At 32.6% G+C, this 21059-nt stretch overlaps 1 protein-coding gene across 1 annotated transcript in view; it reads right to left on the bottom strand.

Moving 5' to 3' along the window:
- The window catches only part of LOC134846828 (PAT complex subunit CCDC47-like), a 495511-nt gene that overhangs the window by 11139 nt on the left and 463313 nt on the right, over positions 1–21059 (bottom strand). The window contains exon 4 of the mRNA XM_063864224.1: positions 3319–3512. Coding sequence (XP_063720294.1) covers positions 3319–3512 — 194 coding nt within the window. The remainder of the gene's footprint in view (positions 1–3318; positions 3513–21059) is intronic.

The following is a 21059-nucleotide window of genomic DNA, read 5'->3' as shown; positions in this document are numbered from 1 at the left end:
GAACCGAGCAAAAACTCAGGAAAAACTTGGTGTCTATTAAAAAATTTCATTAATTAGTTCATCGTTATCTTAAGAAAAACGGAAAATCTATATTTAAGGAGGACATATAGTTTTAAAAAAAAGTCTTCTAATAGTGAAATTTTGAATGCTTATTGCAACCAAGTTCTTCAGTTTTCTGTCTCCATGACTCCTAATAATTTTGTTTAATTGGCCGACTGCGTTTCATGAATTATCTTTTATGATTGTATTTTCCAATGAATTTAAAGTTCTTTTGTCTGGAGCAGCATAAAAAGCACACCGTTGTGCTCAATTGGTTAAACATACGTTTTGTAGACTTTTATCAATTGATTTGTTTTTGAACACCTAAGTTTGTAAAACAAACTGCAAAATACATTTTAAATAAATTGAACCTCCTTTACTTGTCTTTCATCAAGACAAACGCTCAGATATCCAAAACAACTTAACGGCTCAATATTTTCTATTTTCTTTTCTGTTTTTACTGAAATTTTTAAAGAACATTTATCTTCTTTTGTCTGTTTTTAACGTAAATATTTTATCATCTAGCCAATAAAAGACACCATTCATAACTTTTTATAGATTTTGTTGTATATAATCATTTTGTCTGATACAATTAGTCAGCGTATAAAACTGATTTCCACTGATCAACGTTACAATCAATATCATTGGTAAAGACCATGAATAAGAGAAGACCCGGTATAGATCCTTGTGTTACACCAAACTTGACTGACTGGGTGCTAGGTTTAGTTTGAATCACAACATATATAGCACTATTTGAAAAATAAGAGTTTACAAAAACATACACTGTTCCTCGAAGCCCACATGTATAGCATTTTGTCAATAACGATCTGGTTTGCATTAGCGGAGGCTTTGCGCAAGTAGATGAATGTAGATTGTGTTTAATTCCACTTAGAATCCCACTATTAACAAATTTTATCAAAAGAAGAAACTACTGCATCAATTGTTTAACGTTTGCTTTGGAACCCATATTGCGCATTGTAAAGAACTTGGTTTTCTGTAACGGATTCTTTCAGCCTGATATATAAACTTCTCTATGTTTTCCAACAATGCTGGCAGTAATGATATCGGTTGATAATTTATCAGGCAATGTTTTTCAGAAATGTATTAAATTTTCTTTCTTCAGGCAATCGGGAAAATGTGTATCAAACATTTTCTGGATTAACCTGATAAGGAATAGAACTATTGCTTTGTTTATTTAATTCAGAAAGACGTTGAGATCATAGCAATCCCTGCTGTATTAATTTTGCTTAGAAAACATCAAAAATTTGACTTCCCGATGCAAAATGGTCAACAAATTGCTCGTGACTGAACTATCGCTTTGCTTCTTTTTTTTTCAGTAATACGTTGTTGAGATCATAGCAATCCATGCAGCAATTAACTTCGCTTTTATCTGTTGCAAATCAACCTCGCGAGGCATAATGGGCAACAAAAACATTAATTGTAAACGTTCTTGAAAATCTTGGGGCGTCGAATTAATGAGAAGTCTGAGCTAGTTTTTAGCCTTTTGCTGAAATAAATATGGAACTTTTCAACTTCTGCGCCCAATTCATCGGTTTTTATTGAGATGGTTGCTTTGTAATTCTTTCTTGGGTCATTTTGATTTTATTTTCATTGAAAATCAGTTTTTGCTTGAATAATTTTTTTGAAACTAAATTTGCTCGATGTTTATACTTCTACCGAGCTTGTATAGTTCTTTTTGAACATAAAAATTTTGTCAATTTCTTTTTTTGAAAGCTGCAATTTGTGCTTCAGTGAATTATTTTTTATAATTTTCTGGTAAAATTTGATCAAATTAGCTTGCAGTAACTCATGAACTTTCACAAAAACTTCATCTAATTTGAAACAATAAATTTCGTTTCCCCACGTTTTAAATCTTTTAGATGGCTTTTAAACGTCTCATTGAACTTAATGTTTATTATCTTATATGATCTAACATTTCCCCATCATCGTATAGTACACTCCAGTGATCTGATATTGATTTTTCAGGACTTTAGCACACCCTGTTTGGTTTGAGAAAAACACATCGACGCAGTGTTTTATTTTCGGTGTTTCCTTTGTTGCTTTGGGTATCTTCTTAAATCTCTGGTAACAAGTTTTAAGTTCTAAGCTTTTCTCAAAAACTTAGCACTTAGATCACCGCAAATAAAATGATAATTTTTGCTTTTAGCTTCACAAAAAAATTTCTGCATGATCTGGAAACCGCAACAAAACCAAGCTACCAAAATTCTGAAAGCCACGCATTGCGGCTTCGGCGTCTCGGTAGCACTTACGCCCCCAATTCCAGTACTCGAGACCTCCCTTGATTCTGGTTGCGGCTCCCGTTGTGGTGAATGAGCGAAAATGAATGATTGGTATCGTGTAGAGGTGTTGGGGCAATAAAACGCAAGACGCAAACTGTTTATTATAATTATTTCTTTATTTAGACAGCAAGAGCTGATTATCAATGGAAATTTATGTATGCCTTTTGTATGCTGTCTTTATATACTTAAGTGGATATTTTTAAATTGTATTTATAAAATTGGAACATTGTTTTGTTAAAATATTTATTGTAAATGAAGGACCTAGTAATTTATTTTCTACCTGATCACTGAACTATACACTTGGAAGCCACTAAAGGGAAAATATCACCAGAACTGTTTTAAGTCTCAATGATGAAAACATTGGCAAAATTGGCCGGAGTTTCGGATCACACACTTTCCTGACATGAAATCTATAAAAAAACGAGTTCTCTCCATAATATAGTCGTCACCATTATATCCAAGCGACGAAGATTATGCTAGATCCACTTCTTGCGTTCGCTGGTTTGCCAAATCACTAATAAGCAAGTCAGAAAATATTTTGGGCGCAGGATAACTTTTTGACCCATAAGATTGTCTTCTTCAGATTTTTGACTTCTTCAAATTATCACTCCCTAAATTCTGTCGCTGCATGTCAATTCTTGCTACCTTACGCAGTTAAAACATCCTGTTATAGAAAATACCAAGCATAATGCGCCTTATTCGCCAATGAATGCGCCTTCACAAGGCAGATGAAACACATATGCTACTAAATACAGATTAAGAAATTGCGAGCAAAAAATGAATGCAAATTGTTGCGGTTTCGATTGTGAAAAATCAAACTCGCATTATAACACAATCGTTTGTTTTGTAATTAGCAGAGCCAGAATCCAAACATACTATCTCGATTTTGTTTAGCAATAAAAAGAAAAATTGGCAGTAGAAAAAAATAATGTTAGTGGGACTGGAACATTGTCAAAGTAATTCGGATGGCAATTTTTACCACGCAGACGCCAGTTTCTGGTTTTTCTGTTTTCCGTAGAAGAAGTTGAGTGCATAAGACACCAGCCCCAGTAGCAGCATGAACTCCAGGTAGAATCCATCCCATTTCGTTCGCAGGTGTTCCGGAACACTGATCACTTTCAGACCATCTGTCTTCACTGAGAGGTCTGGCATTGGCTTCTCCTTACCTTCACTCTAGAAATCAAACACACGCCTCAATAATACGAACATAAGAATTATTTTCAGGTTCGAATTATTTAACATATTTCCAATATATTCACATCAACACTTCGGATCTTTTTCACGCGGCGCTTCCTCCCCGCACCTTGCATGAGCCTCAATTTCCAGCAGTAACCAGCAGAACTTATTATTATAGAGTTGCTTGACTATAATAATAAGTTCGCATGCTAAATTTTTTTGAAATCCGACAAGGCGAACAAACGTTTTACTTTAAGACTCACAGTTGGGTTAAGGCAAAAGAGCCAACAATTTTATCCATTTGGAATATTCACTGATAAGGCAATGTGATTATTTTCTTTAAAAAGACAAGAACTTCGAAAAATATCATAAAAGAACTTCCTAAGTTGAAACAGAATAGATTATCAGCCTACCTTGACTCGTGGCTTGAGCTTCTATGAAAACAAAACTCAATACAGAGGCGAAGCGGAGCTTCACAATACTTACGATGCGACGAAAATATTGCGTAACAAGACAGTGAATAGAAATAAACACAAATAGCGATACAACATTAAAAGCAGTGAAAGCTAGCAGAGAGGAAAAGAAAGTCACAAAAAAGAACAAAAAATTGCAAAAACTTCGAAAAACAACTTAAAAAAATTTAAAATGTCTGGCATCATGTCCTCTTTGCGGAAAACACGTCCAGAAACAAAATCAACGGCAATTAATGAAAATTCAAATATTAACCAACAAGCAGCAACTGAGCCGACGAAACTTTCAGTTTCCCGTAGAACCGAAAATATAATTTTTTTAAATGAATTTCAGCATTTTGTGCGATCCGTAATAAAGCATTATTTTTATGCTTCCTTTGGAACGACCCCAAACTGGGTCAATAAGCCAATAAAATATGAGCCGAGATCATTTAAGACGAATATAGCTTTTAAGCGACAAAAAAAACAGCAAATATAAAAAGCCCAGGCTAGTAAAAGTAAAAAATGCACGACAAATTCAAAACACTGAAAACAACTACATTGAAAATTGAAACCAAAAAATAATTCTACGATGTGGCAACTAGGTCGACAAAATATAAGCAGACGAATTATAGGCTAACATTTCATTGGAAAGGATATATCCAGTTTGAAAAAAGTTGCTGGTCAGATTCGAACCAGCAACCTTGGGCGTCCCAGGGGAGTAGTAGATGTTGGAGGTGATCAGGGGGGGGGGGGGGGGGGGAGCATGGAAGACCCTATGTATTAAGATACGTTATAGACTTCGGGTCTTCCATGCTATGTATTAAGATTGGGTATAGAGTCTACAATGTATTAAGATAGGGAATACCGATGGTAAGGTTTTATGGTTTGTGTGATGGTAAGATAATGGTAAGAAAATCGTAATTTTTTTAGTTTTTGTGTGGAAATGTCAAGTTTTTTTCGCAAAATGTTGGCGCGTGTTAACTAATTTGTGAATATCGAAGGTTAATTACGTGTAGGTTGTGTAATTAAGGACGTTTGATTAGTTTTTTGATACATGGTAAGTCAATGGTAAGAGTTTTTGGGTAAATTTTTATGAAAAATTTTTCAAAAAAAAAACTTCAAAAAACGATAAGGTTAGCTATTATTTGACCTAATTTATTAAATAATCTTACTTTCTATCTAATTGAAACGATAATTTTACTTTCTATCTAATTGAAACAATGCTGAAACCTACAGAGACTTCGAAAAAAGGCAAGTTTCCGAGAAAAAAGTTTAAATTACAAAGAAAGTATTTAAATCACTGCATTGTATAACAAGTTTACCGCAACATTTTACATTTTAACATCATAAAGCCAATATAATACAACATCATGAACAAGTTTACTTAACCAGATCAGTTCTTATAAGTTCAGTGGTTTTGTATGAATTCCATCATCTTGTACTTGTCTTTTTGGATAAAAATAGCTTAGTCCTTTCTTTGTCTGTTCATATGTGGCCACCACATGATTTATAGTTCTGAATCCTCTGTTAGTAGATGTAAGATTAATTACTTCATCAAGCACTCTCCTATACTTTGCTAAAGGTCCATCTCCAGAGTCTTCTAGAACCCGCTTATTCAATCCTTTGCTGCTAAATTTGAATTTGTCTAACTTGTTGTCATAGCAGCAATATGTCTTACTACATAAACAGAGCATTTCTGTGCACCTAAATTCTTCTTTGAAAAATCCCGGCTCCCGCTTATCATGTTTTTTATGGATACTACAACAGGTTCGAGGAAAGAAATTGGATTTTGCATCCGCCTTGAAGGAATCTCTGCAATCACTCTCCCTCATTTTTTCCCAAGCAGCTCTCTTATCTGGTTGGATGCAATCGTACAAATTTTCTTCTGCAAGTGCCAAGTAAAGTGAGTCTGTGTCCATCTCCAACTCTTCAAATTTATTTACATCACAGAACTTGTCAAAGAAGTTGTAGTAGAGTTCCAACATTCTCAGCTTTGCATACTGAAGTATGAAAAAACCAATGATGATGGGTTCTCTGTGCTCAATGGTTGACTTCAATAACTCCACCTCATATAAGTCCTTCTCAACTGTGTTAAGTCTCTTAAACAGTGGTTCATTGATTGCCTTGTGAGTTTTTTCATCGTTCAGATACTTCGTGATTGTATGCCATTAATCTGTCCATGATCTGATATCCATAGGAGGAATTGCCCAAGAGCTTCATTGTTTCTGCTACAACTCCTGATAGAGGGTTTTCAGCTCCTTCTCTTCTTGCATCAACCACTGACTGAACGAAATTATTAAAGCATTTCCGAGGAGAATATTCAACAAAACGATAAATTTTGGTGCATTGCAAACCAAATTCCAAATAAAAGTTGAAGAGAGGAGTTATAACTGTTCCATTTTCTAGCTTGAAGCTAGATATAAGCATTCTCTGTGGATGTTTCAACATTTCATTTTCAATAGCATAATTCTTCATATAGTCACCAATATCGTTTCTTCCAACCTCAGTGTTTTTGAAAATTGGAGGAAAATTCGCAAATTTCGATTTCAGTTCATCTGGAACAACTAAGTCGCACTGAACGTAGCCAAAAAGGGATCCATCTTTTATTTTTGCTAGAAGTGAGTCTGTAGAAAGAGGTCTTTTATAGGGAAAGTGGGTTCTGACGTGATTTTTGATCTTTTCATCGGTTTTGAAACTTTCCCACCAGTCACACTCCCACATTTCTTCCACTTTGTATCCTTTCTCTTTAATGTATTCTCGTCGCATATCATCCATTTCTCTCTTCTTGTTTCCTCGCTCAATATCCTGTTCTGTTAAGGAGGGACGAGTTTCTTGACAAGAACAAAAGTGATAGTAGCAACCCATTGCCTCGAATACTGTTTTACAGTGATCACAATAACCGTCCACATTAATACAGTCAATTTTCTTCTGTTTTCCAGATGTAAAAAAGCTCTCAATTTTACATTCTGGTCTTGATTGTTGATAGAAAGACATGACCATATTCTCAAAGTTGCGAGTTCGATTATGTCTAGCCTTGAATTTCTGCATATCAGTGTCAAACTCCCATCTCGTATACAGTCCTGTTGGCATATCTTGACACATTGCATAGGGGTAAAGCTGGCTCGCATCAATTCCAACGATTGACTTACAAATATTTGATGAATCTCTGATAAAGGTTTCGTCTACAACAGCTTTTCGAGTAAACACAATCGAAGGCCCACCGGTCATGTCTTCTCGTATTTTTTCACACAAATCTTTATCACTTTCGCAAAATGGATAAAACTTGTAATTTGTAGATTTGTTTAGACATATGTTTGCTAGATTTGGAAGTGTACATCCAAGTTTCAACATCTCTATCCCTTTGTTATGATAAAACTGAATCATTTTTTGCATTGCTTCCAGGGTTGGAACTACATCTTTGTTGTTGTACCACTGCAAAAATTCTTTGAAAACAGTCATTCCGTTTTTCTGCCAAGTTTGTTGTAAGTAACTGTAATTATCTAGACCAGATGGGGGTACAGTCTTGATTTGAAGCTTTTTCAGTGCTTGCTGTTCATCAAGTCCACTCTTCCTCAGTTTTTCATAATCAGTAAAGTCTTTGTCTAGAGGATTGTTGTTTCTAAGTTTACTGAAAAATGCTTCATATGGGGGCAGTCCTGGAAAATCAAGTTTGTCAGGGTTGTCAAACCACTCATAAGGAAAGAATCCTTTTGTTTCACTAGCTTTATAAGCTTTGAGAAATGAGTCCAGAGTTGTTGCTCCACCCAGAAATTTCATAATGTCAAGAAATTGTACATCTCCAAACTTGAAAGATATAAAATCATTTGCTTTTTTGATGACGGATGTTTCTTGTTCTTTATCGCGAATCAAATAGGGGATTAGGTAGGACTTGATCAAATTTAAATCATATCTACCGCTGTTAAATCCAAAAACAGGTAAAGTATTTATATATCTCTCCAGATGTTGTTTCAAATCGATGAGTTGATTTTTCTGAATTCGCAAAAATTGTGTTGACATATCTGCTTCTTCCGAATCTTCAATGCAGTCGTCTTCGTACTCGAATTTGTTACTTGAATAATTTTTACCACGTTCGTTTAGCTGATCAAAGATCTTCTTCATTCTTTCATTGACAGCAACTTCAATATCTTGGAAATTTGTTCTCATCTCCAGCTTACTTTTCTCAGCCAACAGCTCGAGTTTGCTTACAAAATCAATAATCAAGTTCTGTGGATCCTTGTTGTACAAAAAGATGGGTTCATCAATCAGATTTGATGATATAGAGACTGAAATGGGGACATGTTTTCCAATCCAGGTAGTAGTTTGTGTTTCTTTTAGCTCTTCTGTAGGAACACAAATCGACTCAAAATCGAAAATTGCTAGGTTTTTGAAGAGTTTTTTATCATCGGAAACTGGAAGATTGAATCCTTCTAGCTTCTCAAACAGGGTTTCGCGAAGCTCATATACGTTCTTTGGGTAAATATGTTTCACACGATCCTTACATCTCAGAAGATGTTTGTTGAGAAACTCGGATCTTTTGAAGAAACTATCACAACTAGGGCACCGGAAACACTTAAAGAAGCTATCTATATCATTTGCATGAATGATATGATTGTTGAATCTCAGTAATTTGACTGTTTTATCAAATCTACCAATACTTCTTCGTGCTAGTTCTCCCACATATTCTCCCTCTTGAATATCAAAATCGTAAATAAAGATGTTGCGTCCAATTATTTCCTCGACAACAGGTAAGTCTTCAACGGAAACTCCACGAAAATTCTTAGGATCACAACCAGATTTTGTTATGAATTCTGTAGAATATCTGGAGGTGTGAGTGTCGAGATCATTGTGTCCGTTCATGTAAATAGCCAATGCGCGGAATAGACACAAATGATCTTTGTAAGGTTCCTTGTCCTTGTTAGATAAAAGACAGTTAACAGAATGGTTTTTCAGTAGAGGTTCGGGTAAGACAGAATCTGGACATCCCATTGGGATGTTTTTTAGCAAAGCAGCAAAAATTGTTACGTTAGTAATCAACTTGAATCGCCACTTTGTGTTCTGGCGTTCTTGGGTACATTGCTCCACAATATCAAATTTTTCTACTTTTCCTTGGATTGTTATCAAATCCGCTTTCGTACAAAGTAAGTGGGATTTTTCAAACAGAGTATTGTTTTCATGGGCGTAGAAATATCGATATTCACCAGTCTCAATATTTCGAAGAACAAAACCCAGAGCAATGTTGATTTTGGCTGCAGAATCGAGCTTGTTGAAGACTTCTTCAAGTTTCTCGTTAATTATTTTAGTATCTAACTGGGACATTTGGAAGTTAAATACCTTATTTCTCCCATTTTCCATCTCCGTATCCACTAGAAAATGTTGACATGCACCAAGTTCCTCCTTCAATTTTTCACCATCTTCCCCCTCATCCTCCACAATTTTGTTCAAGTCGGCTACCGTATCACTTGGCTTCCGTTGTTTCACTCCATGTTCCTTTCCCCGATGTTGCTGGAGAGAGTAGTAACTCGGAAACTCTTGCTCACAAGAAGAACACACCGTTGATTGCTTGGAACTTGGTGGAGCATGTTTCTTAGCAACATGATAGTTCATATCGTCCTTGTTCTTTGTATAAAAATGACATTTGGAACACTTATATTCCTCCTGCTTTTCACATCTTTTTTGATGTCTGGCAGCGTTTATTCGAGTAAACATGTTTCCGCAGTCCTCACATTTGACTTTCTCATTTCGGTTAAGTGCAGGCATTGTCTAAAAAAAAATTGGGACTTTTGAAATGTTCCAAATTTAAAAACTTAAAGTACCAATTGAATGAAAATACTTACTTTTCGTGAAGTAACGAAATGTAAAATTTGAAGTAAAATTCAATTGACTGTTTCTGATTGGCAAACAAAATGAATGATTTAACCCAATAAAATAAGTGTATTTATACTAACAGTGACGTCTACGCAATTATCCTTTTATGGTAATGACGTCATTCTTTGAATAGAAGTGACGTTACCGCCTACGCAATTTTCCTTTTATGGTAATGACGTCATTCTATATTTAGAAGTGACGTCACCACCCACGCAATGGTCCTTTTATGATAATGACGTTATTCTAGAAATAGAAATGACGTCAACACCCACACAATTTTCCTATTATGGTAATGACGTCATTCCTTTGAAAGTTCTAGAATTTTCCAGAAAAATTTTCAACCAATCAGAACTAAGCAGTTTCTAGTCATAACTTTGGATCTAAAATATTCATTTTTGAAGAATGTCAATCAAAAAGCATTTGAACTTCCTCGAATTACTCTACAAGAAAAAAGAAAATATTCCGTGTGATTTCCTTATTGATGAAATAGATGTAGATTCTTACTTTTTTCACAATTTTTTGGACGTTTATGTTGTCCAAAATAGAGTTCTCCGGCTAAGTAAAGGTCTCTTTAGAGAAACTTACTCAATCAAAGAGTTTACTTTTGATTCACATATTGCGTATCAAAGCTATAAACTTACAGCTGAGTTACACTTGACTAGAAAAGAAATTTTATTTATTTTAGAAAATTTGAAATTGATAAAAAAATCGTACGATAATATTTCAAAGACTCTTTTTATTCCATATCCAACTCCCAAATTTGTTAAAACTCCCCAGCAAAGTGCTTTATTCCTCCATTTTTTTAAGGACTTTCAAAGTTCAAAATCTTGCATGATCAGGTTTGGTATCAGATTTCCAGAGATTTGCTTTGAAAAATTCATCAACTTTGAGTTATCATCTCAAATCTACATCAAAATTAAAGAACTTGAATATCTGCTGAAAAATCAGCAATTTGTCATCGATTATATACAAAAAATTCAGTTAACTTGATGAGAAGACTAGCAAAGATGCTACTTTTATTAATTTTTCTTCTTTTGTTACTTATATCGGCAATATTTCTTATTTTTACAGCAAACAACTTTTGGTCATTTGTTTTTGCGATTGCTTTTGTGTATATTTTTACTTATTTGGAAGACTTAAATCCTTGAAAGGTTCCTCTGATTGGATACAACAACTTGAACAAAAATGAACATTTTTGTGATTGGAAACGACAATATGTAAAATGGAGCTTTGTTTCCAATTGGACACGAGTTTTCTATAAGAATTCCATAAAAGGAAACTAAAATCTAATTGGACACGACTACAATCCAAATAAGGAAAATTCATTCTCATTGGTTAAACCCACACATTCCAGTTGAAGGTACCCCCTCTCTCTTAACTAAAAATCATTTTATTTTCAACTTAACTACCGTCAACTACCTCCTCTCTCAGCTCTAAATACAATAATTTCAACATAACTACCGGCAAATTTCTCCCTCTCAACTGTAAATCTTGCTTTTAATCATTTACTCAACTTATTGCTCAAAATGATCTTCTCAGTACAAAACAACAACCTTATGTTCTCGGTGGAATTTTCGGCTGATTTAGTACAAATCCAAGTGCGAGAAACAGTTTGTGGAGTTTTTCTGGCACGAATGGACATCCCAATCCAAGTCTGGCATATGGTGGAAGTGATGCGAAGGGATTTCAACGAACATCATATAACGCAAGTACCTCCTACAGAGAATCAACTTGGAGAAATGCAAATGATGGAGGAAGTGGCCGAGCATGTGGGAATGAACTACCCCGAAATTCCTGACTCTAGATATGATGCTCAACCATTCGACGATTTCCTCTTTCCTTGGGAAGAGGGATCTGTGGACAACCCAATTACCATCGTAGAGGATGAGGGGTTCTCTGAGCCAAGAACTCCAGCCAGCGAACCACCAAGACAGCCACCAGTGATGGAGGCAAGACCAGCTTTGCGCTCCATTGAGAACTTGCAAAATTTTGAGAACTCAGCTGCTCGACAGCTCTTTGATTTGTAAATAAATTGGTTACTGTCTTGTGCTTTGTAATTTAATTTCTTTGTATCTAGTAAATTTTTTTTCAAGAGATAGGAACAAAGAGATCATAGAAAAGTTTATTAAGAAATTTCAATGGTAAAAATTTGTTAAAAATTAAACTAATTATGCATCTGGTAAATACTTTTATAGAATTTTGTTAGAAAGATGGCAAAAAAAATTAAACCAATTTTTGCAAGGATGTTAAAAACTTTACATTAATTTTTGCACCATGCAAAACTTTTCATAATTTTTTTGCACACTTGTTAAAAAAAATCAAAGAAAATCTCGCAAATTAAGAAAAATTTCATTAAATTTTAAAGAAAACTGAAAGAGGATTTTCTTACACGTTTAATGATTAAAGAAAATGAAAATCTTTGTTTTAATTTTGATCATAAAAAAATCTCTTTTTTGCATGTATATTAATCAAAAATATTGGAAAAACAATGTATTAAGATAGGGAATAGTACTCAAAGTCAGCAATTATGAATATTTTTTAGCATTAATTTAACAAGTTTTTTACAAAAAATTTTTGCAATTTTTGCAAATGAATAAGAAAAAATAAGTTTGATTTTTGCATTTGTTTTCAAAAAAATCACGAAAAAACTTGCATCTAACACAAAAATTTGTTGAAAATTTTTGCACACTTGTTGATAAAACCAAAACAGTTTTTGCATCTTGTAAAAAAGTTTAATTAAATTTTTGCAAACGTGTTGAAAAAATCAAACCAAAATTAGTATCTTGCGAAAAAACTCTTGATTTAAATATAAACAATTTTGACAAGATTTTTATTAACAAAAATTCAATTATTAATAGAAAAATTGATACGCTCACTATTTACGGTACCAAAACCATCAATAAATTAATCAACAATTTTCAACAAATCAGTCACATACTTTGAGTTTTGAACTTTTCGAATCCTTTCCAAAAAAGTAGATTCAAGAGTCTGAGTGGACGCAAGTTCCTGATCAGAAATGAAAAAATTGCAGAGATGCTACTTTGATTAATTTTTCTTCTTTTGTTACTTATATCGGCAATATTTCTTATTTTTACAGCAAACAACTTTTGGTCATTTGTTTTTGCGATTGCTTTTGTGTATATTTTTACTTATTTGGAAGACTTAAGTCCTTGAAAGGTTCCTCTGATTGGATACGACAACTTGAATAAAAATGAACATTTTTGTGATTGGAAACGACAATAATCAAAATGGAGCTTTGTTTCCGATTGGACCCGAGTTTTCTATAAGAAATCCATTAAAGGAAACTGAAACGTGATTGGTCACAGCTACAATCCAAATAAGGAAAATCCATTCTGATTCGTTAAACCCACACATTCCAGTTGAAGGTACCCCTCTCTCTTAACTAAAAATCATTTTATTTTCAACTTAACTACCGTCAACTACCTCCTCTCTCAGCTCTAAACATCCTAATTTCAACTTATTTTTGGTAAGGTTCCCCCTCCTCTCAGTTCTTTTTTGTTTTTTGCTCTTTTAGTCATCTTATTGCTCAAAATGATCTTCTCAGTGCAAAACAGCAACCTTATGTACTCTGTAGAATTTTCGCCTGATCTAGTACAAATTCAAGTGCGAGAAACAGTCTCTGGAGTTTTTCTAGCACAAATGGACATCCCAATCCAAGTCTGGCACATGGTGGAAGTGATGCGAAGGGATTTCAGCGAGCATCATATGATGCAAGTTCCCATCACAGAAAACCAACTTGGAACAATGCAAATGATGGGGGAAGTTTCGGATCATGTGGGAATGAACTATCCCGAGATTCCGGACTCAAGATTTGTGGCTCAACCAGTCGACGACTTCCTCTTTCCTTGGGAGGAGGAAGGATCAGTCGAAAACCCCATCACAATAGATGAAGATGAGGGTTTCTCAGAAACAATGACACCTCCAGTTCCACAACAACCACTACAACCTCGTCCAGCTCTGCGTTCTATAGAGAACCTCCAGAACTCTTCTGCTGCTCGACAGTACTTTGATTAAATGTTTTTGTAAATAAAGGTTGTTTGGTTTTGACTTCGTTTTCTGTAATTAATTTCTTCAATTTCATTTTAATTATGAGAATAGATGAGAGGTTCAAGGTAAACCATTGAAAAACAATTAGAACTTAGTTAAGCGCTCCGAACTCGCACAAATGTTAAAAAGTTTGATTAATTTTTGCACAAAAATTCGGAAAAACACTAGAAAAACTGTACGCAAGTAAAAAGTTACCTAATCGATATTGCATCTTGTACACACTTTTAGCTTTTTGTAGAAAAAATTGAAACACTTTTCGCATTTTGTCGAAAAAAGTAAAACACTTTTCGCATTTGTAGTGAAAAAGTGAAACACTTTTCACATCTGGTTAAAAAAAGTAAAACACTTTTCGCATCTTCTCAAAAAAGTTGAAACATTTTTCGCATTATGTCAAAAAAAAATTGAAACACTTTTTACAACTTATTAAAAAAATTGAAATGATTTTTTGCAACTTTTTGAAAATCAAAAGAAATATTACATCTTTCTTACATGATTGAAAATTTTTTTGCAAATGTTTTTGACAACGGTGATTTTTGTTTCGGTAATTAATGGTAACTTTGTAAACATATGAGAGAAAATAGATGGAATATCAGAAGTTTTTTATTGAAAAATTGACATGATCACTATTTACAAATCCATAACCATCAATAAAACAGTCAATTATTTTTAACAAATCATGTTCATATTTTGAGTTTTGTACTTTACGAATTCTGTCTAAAAATGCTGAACCAAGAGTTTGCGTAGATGCAAATTTTTGATTAGAACTTAGATAATGTTTTTTGAACTTTTTGCGAACAAGTCGTTTCCTTGATACGCTTGGTGTTTTTTCTGCTCCTTTCCATCGTAAATTAGGCTGCACTCCACAACTAAGCTGGTTGAAGACTTCCCCACTTGATGTGACAATACTCGAAAAGAATCTGTGCTTGTACAAAGTGTAAAGACAATCAATTTCTTGATATATGTATTGATATTTGTCTAATCTCTGAAGAATTTGGCTAAGGGAAGTTCCAATTAAAATTATATGAAATTTGCAATTTCCCAAGGAACAGAAAGAATCGTGAGTAGAGACGCAATAATCTTGGGTTACTATGTATTTTTCGTAAAAATCGTTGGAAACAGAAATAAACAATGATTTACTATTATAATCTGAATAAAAGCTGGGAAGAGCTTGACACATAGCAGCTGCCATTGGGAAAAATGAATTTTGCAGAAAATGGTGGAGTTATATAGTAGTAGTAACGCCTACGCAGCTTCCATATAGGGAAATCCTTCCATATTTGGTACTACTTCCATATATGGAAATGGCGATGACTCATACTGCTTACTTTCATTTTCATTTAAACTCAAAGTCATTTCTCTCATTTCTCCTCATCTGATCAGTTTGTTCTTCAAAATGTACTCGAGAAAAGTTGATAGTTCCAACTATATTGAATTTTCAAAAAATCAAAAAAGAATTGGGAGATTTGCTTGGTTCCAAAAATCCTACAAGGGAAAAATATGCTTGGAACCGTGCTTTCAACTATTAAAAATAAATGATTTGGGACAATTTGAAAAATCTCAACAAGTCTATCTTAGTGAAAAAGAAGGCGAAGCAATATCCGCAATACGGAATACTATTATTCACGATGCTGAAAATCTTGGACTCGTACCTATATATGAAGCCAAATCTGGCAGAGAATCAACGATGGATCGGGAGCTCGACATCTGTAATAGAGTATATGAAATAGCAATGTACAACATGAGGAGGGTGTGTGTCACAATCAAGAAGTACAACGTGAGCAAGCCACCCTACATTCAGATTCGACTCTTCACCGCAAAGGAAAATGAAGACTTGAAGCAAGTTGCATATGTCAACTATACTTTGAATGAATTCAAAGAACTGTCCCAAATATTGGGAGACTTTATGTTTGTTGATAATTGTAAACCTCAGTAAAGCTTTGTGATGTTTTGTATGTTTGGTAATTGAGATATTATTGGTTCAAAACTATTTTTTCTCACTAAAGTGTATATTTAGAGCTATAATATCTGAGGAAAAGTCAGACAAAACATACAATTTAATCGAAATTGACATAAAACACTAACCAATTATGAAATGATTTTCCAGTATTTGTTTATGAAATTACTGATGAATTTATTTAATAACTGTTTTCATCACAATTTAGCTAAATTTTGCCTCAATTTAAGAAAATTGCAAACAAGAATGTATATTTAATTGAAAACATTATCATTATTTTTTTAGATTTTTTGAATTTCATTGGTTGTTTTCAATTTTTTTCTGCCCTAATTTGAAGTTTTTATTGGCTACATGAATTTCCTTGAAACTAATTAGACTCTAAATAATTTTAAAATATTTACGGTGAATTTTACTACAAAATACTTTAAAAATGATAAAACAATTCGAGTTTTTTAAGTTTCTTCATATATTTCAGTAAGAAAAATGTTTCCATCAAAAGCGTTTTCAATGTCTGAATTGAACATTTATCAGATTTTAAAATTGAACTACTACAAAAAACTACAAGAGTGGTGGACAGATGAAGTTGATGGAGATTGTATTAGTTTTAATTTGTATAGAAACACAGAAAGTTCAATAGTTTTTTTAAAAAAATGGAGAGGAGATTACAAAAAAGAAGAGTACTGTCAGATTTATCAACAATACTTTTATTTAGAAGAGTTAACTCAGATTGGGTGATCGATCAGTAAAAAACAAAACAATGGAAGAGCCTATGAATCAGAAATTGGAGATAAGGAACATCAATTCGATTACTGTTTTGAATTTGATACAAATACAAAATCCAGATTTGACAGAATTTCTTTTGATCGTTTATCCAAATTTAATAGACTTCCGGTTGTTTATACTACAATATACCAAAAAAAAACGATAAAAACGTATATTTTGGTAATTTCTTTTTCACTGGTTAGAAATAGAACAAATCGGAAAAATTTTGACCGAAATTTCAAAATTTGATTTGAATATCGAAAAAACAATATAAAATAGACAAGAAATCTCATTTTTCAAACTTCAAATCTTAGTTATGTTGGAAAAATTCAATAAAATTTATTGATTAAGAAGTTTCATAAACATAGTCTGGTTCTGATCTACAAAGTTTTTTCAAATCTGTGATTACTTCATTCTGATTGGTTATTAACACAAATAATGTCTGTGAAAGTATCCTCAAAATCAATACATTTTGAAGAAATTGTTGAAAAATTCATGAGAAAAAGAGCTCAACTCTGATTGGTTGACATTAAATTTCTTGAAAATTTCATGACTTTTGAAGCTCAATTCTGATAGGTTGACATTGAATTTGTTGAAAATTACATGACTATTGAAGCTCAATTCTGATTGGTTGATATCAGAAAAGATAAAGTTTCCTTGTAATTAATGCTCGATTCTGATTGGTTGATACTTTTAAAAATTCCATGGTTAGATTGGATGATTTTTATTTCAGCTAGGCTAAATAGCATATTCATTCTGATTTTCTTTCTCGTTAAAAACAATTGGTTAATAAGTTTGCTGTTTTTATTTACTTTTGTTCATTTTTTCAGGCTATTCAACTCACCATATCTAAAAATTTGGTACATTTTAAATCTCCCATTTAATTTTTCATTACTATTGAGATGCCTTCACTCAATAGAAACGAAAGAGTTGCATGTCTTGAATGTGGCAGGGATTACACTCACAAAGATGCATCAAGACATCGTAGAACATGTGGTGTTTTGAAGTGTTCTAATTGTAATTTTTATACTTATAGCAGCGAGGAACTCGCTAATCATTTCAAGAAGAAGCATTCTCAGCATAATATTAAATTATGTGCTCAGCAGACTCCAAACACACTTCAGGAAAAGGTAAAAGGGAAAACTTAGAAATTACTATGATTATTAGTTTTTACTGAATCTGAAAAGTCTCAGCAATTGTAACAAATCAAGTCAGTAATTATACAGTGTTTTCATTACATTACCTGAACTATCATTTATTTTTTTATTCAAAGGTTTTGATTGATGTTAAAGACAGCAAAAATCGAGTCCAAATCGTCGTGAAGCTTCCCATGGAACTCGATCCGAAAACTTTTAATCAACAGTAAAAACTCCATTGATTACAAGCTTGCGGAGATTTGTTGTGATAAATTTGTAGTAAAGTGCATAACATATGCTAATGAGTATTTAAGTATTCACCTAAAAATTGTAAAACTTGGATATTTGGAAAACATCAACTAATTGAAAGGTTTTTTGTAGTTGCTATTTTAAAGTTTTCCTTGTTTTGTGCTTGTAAAAGTGTTCATAGAGCAGAGCTTTTTAAGCAGATCATGTGGTTTGACTTATTAAGAATAATGTTTTTCTATTGATTTTTTGATAATTTCAGAAAAGAAATTGATAAATGACCTGGAAAAAATGTATTTTTTGCTCAACTTTGAAAGTTTCAAGATAATGATACACATCATTCCAACTAAAAATTTATTCTAAAAAAGAAATTCAGATTTAAAACAGCATTATACAGTTATGAGCTTGAGAAAATCCTTTAAAGCTTTTTAGTAAAGGGTTTATGGTATTAATTCAGCTTCGGATTATTGATCGTTCGTTGAAACGATACATTTTTTCATCTAAAATTCAATTTTCAAGTAAAAATTTGCTCAAATTGGATTCATTTGGTAGAAAGTAGATGAAGCAGAAACTGAGAAAATGCTAAAATGAGATAGAAACTCAATTTAATCCTTAAGAGATTTGAGATACTTTTACTAAAATTTAGCTTATAAAGTATATCGTGAGAAAAAAAATCCAACATTAAAATTCTCAAAGTCTTATATTTATCCGTAATTCATTAGAAAAAATTGTTATCATTCGATATATTTGGTACTTTATATGAAAGATCAAATGTTTTCAAGATAATTTTTGAAAAGCAAACCCAATTCGACATCTTTTGGAAGAAGATACATAAAGCATAAATCGAAAACTTGCATTCAAGATCTACTTTTCCTTGCTACACAATACTACATAGAATATACAACACTATATACAATACATTACTACATTTTTACTACATAGATTTTTTTTCTTTATAAAAATCGGAAAATTACACAATTGTTCCAGTTTACACCTTGCTTTGCTAAATCAATTTTTTGAGACTCGCTCTTTCAGAAGTTTTTATATTGTAGATGTTAGGAACTAGGTTCTCTTGCGTATTTCCGGAGATTTTCAGATTATAAATAATAGAGCTGCTCCTAATTTGTTCTTAGATCGTAAAAATACACCTTTATATTCTCATTGTGTACATATATTTTTGAATGCTTTAACTAGCATCAATTCTTTCTCACTTGGGTATTTTTGAGAAAATTTCCGTCATAAATTAAGAAAAAAAGCGAGTTAATAACTATTTTGCAAGAAAAGTGATAGTTAATGATTCCAAAATGTGTATTTTGCTTAAATAGTTTACAATAGCAACTGAACAGGGGAACCTCGAGGAAGATTTTAACATTTTTTATTGTAATTATCATACGGTATCAGTTCTAATTTCATCTCTGCTAGCAAATTGTTCGTTCAATTGATACTATTTTCCTCCTAAATTCTCCAGTTTTGACTAAATTTTCTAGTAAAGTGTGTTCAATAGCGAAAACATGTTTTAAACAGAAAGCAAGAATAACTTTAAAACATGGAAAAACTCTACGGAAAATCTTGAAAGTTATGTTGCAGAAGCAACAGAGAGATAAGCATCAGTTATGAAGAAGTTTTTGTTGAATTTGAGTCAATATCGAATAAATTTTTGAGAAACATTTATCCCATTTTAAACAATTTTAGCAATAAACCGTTAATTTTTTATCAATAATCAGAAATTTCTAATTTTTAAAATGAAAATTTTCTCACAAGTTGTAATTTTTTTTACAAATTTGGGTAATTCAATGAGAAAAAAAATGAGGAGGAGTTGAATCATGGAGTTTGATTTAGAAATTTCATAGGATATTACCCTTAATGTTCATTTGAATTGAGATTCCTAAAAATAATCCCTGAACTGGACAAAAAAAACAGTTAAAAACCAAAGTAAAGGTTCGAAATGGAAAATTTCATGTAAATTTGATTAGTTTTTATTTTACCTTCTCGAAAATTACGACTAATTTTACTGTTTTCCGGAAGTTTCAAAATTGATTCTGCTACTATGAACCTTCTTTTCAGTGTTTAGAGCATTGTATAACCAAATATTTAGCTCAAATTAAGGTGAACTTCATCGTATTTCAATATTTTGAGAAAAAATTGTTGAAAAAGTCATTTTTTATTCAAAATTTTGTATCATTGTCTCAACATAATGCCAATTAACATATAGTCTTAGCTTATTTTTAAAATCTATAAGTAAAAGTATGTTTAAAATTAGATCAAAAGCAACAAAACATTAGCCAAAATTATGAGATTTCTGCAATTTTTTCCAAATACTTGAAATTTTTGCAATTTTTTCCAAATACTTGAAATTTTTGCAATTTTTTCCAAATACTTGAAATTTTTGCAATTTTTTCTCAAAAAATTTGAATTTTTTCGAAGTTTCAGTAGGTTTCAGCATTGTTTCAATTAGATAGAAAGTAAAATTATCGTTTCAATTAGATAGAAAGTAAGATTATTTAATAAATTAGGTCAAATAATAGCTAACCTTATCGTTTTTTGAAATTTTTTTTTGAAAATTTTTTCATAAAAATTTACCCAAAAACTCGTACCATTGACTTACCATGTATCAAAAAACTAATCAAAAGTCCTTCATTACACAACCTACACGTAATTAACCTTCGATATTCACAAATTAGTTAACACGCGCCAACATTTTGCGAAAAAAACTAGACATTTCCACACAAAAACTAAAAAAATTACGATTTTCTTACCATTATCTTACCATCACACAAACCATAAAACCTTACCATCGGTATTCCCTATCTTAATACATTGTAGACTCTATACCCAACCTTAATACATAGCATGGAAGACCCGAAGTCTATAACGTATCTTAATACATAGGGTTTTCCATGCTTCCTCCTCCCCCCCCCCCCCCCCCCCCGATCACCTCCAACATCTACTACTCAGGGGTATTTTTCACCTCCAATTTAAGTATCGGGCACGCATAGAAGTTTAAAATCATTATGAACAAAGATACAAGTTATTCTGTTAACAAGTTGTTAACCCGAAAAAA

This window comes from Symsagittifera roscoffensis, chromosome 5 (genome assembly GCF_963678635.1).
Source record: "Symsagittifera roscoffensis chromosome 5, txSymRosc1.1, whole genome shotgun sequence".
Taxonomy (NCBI): Eukaryota; Metazoa; Xenacoelomorpha; order Acoela; family Convolutidae; genus Symsagittifera; species Symsagittifera roscoffensis.
This window is presented reverse-complemented; position numbering and strand designations above follow the sequence as displayed.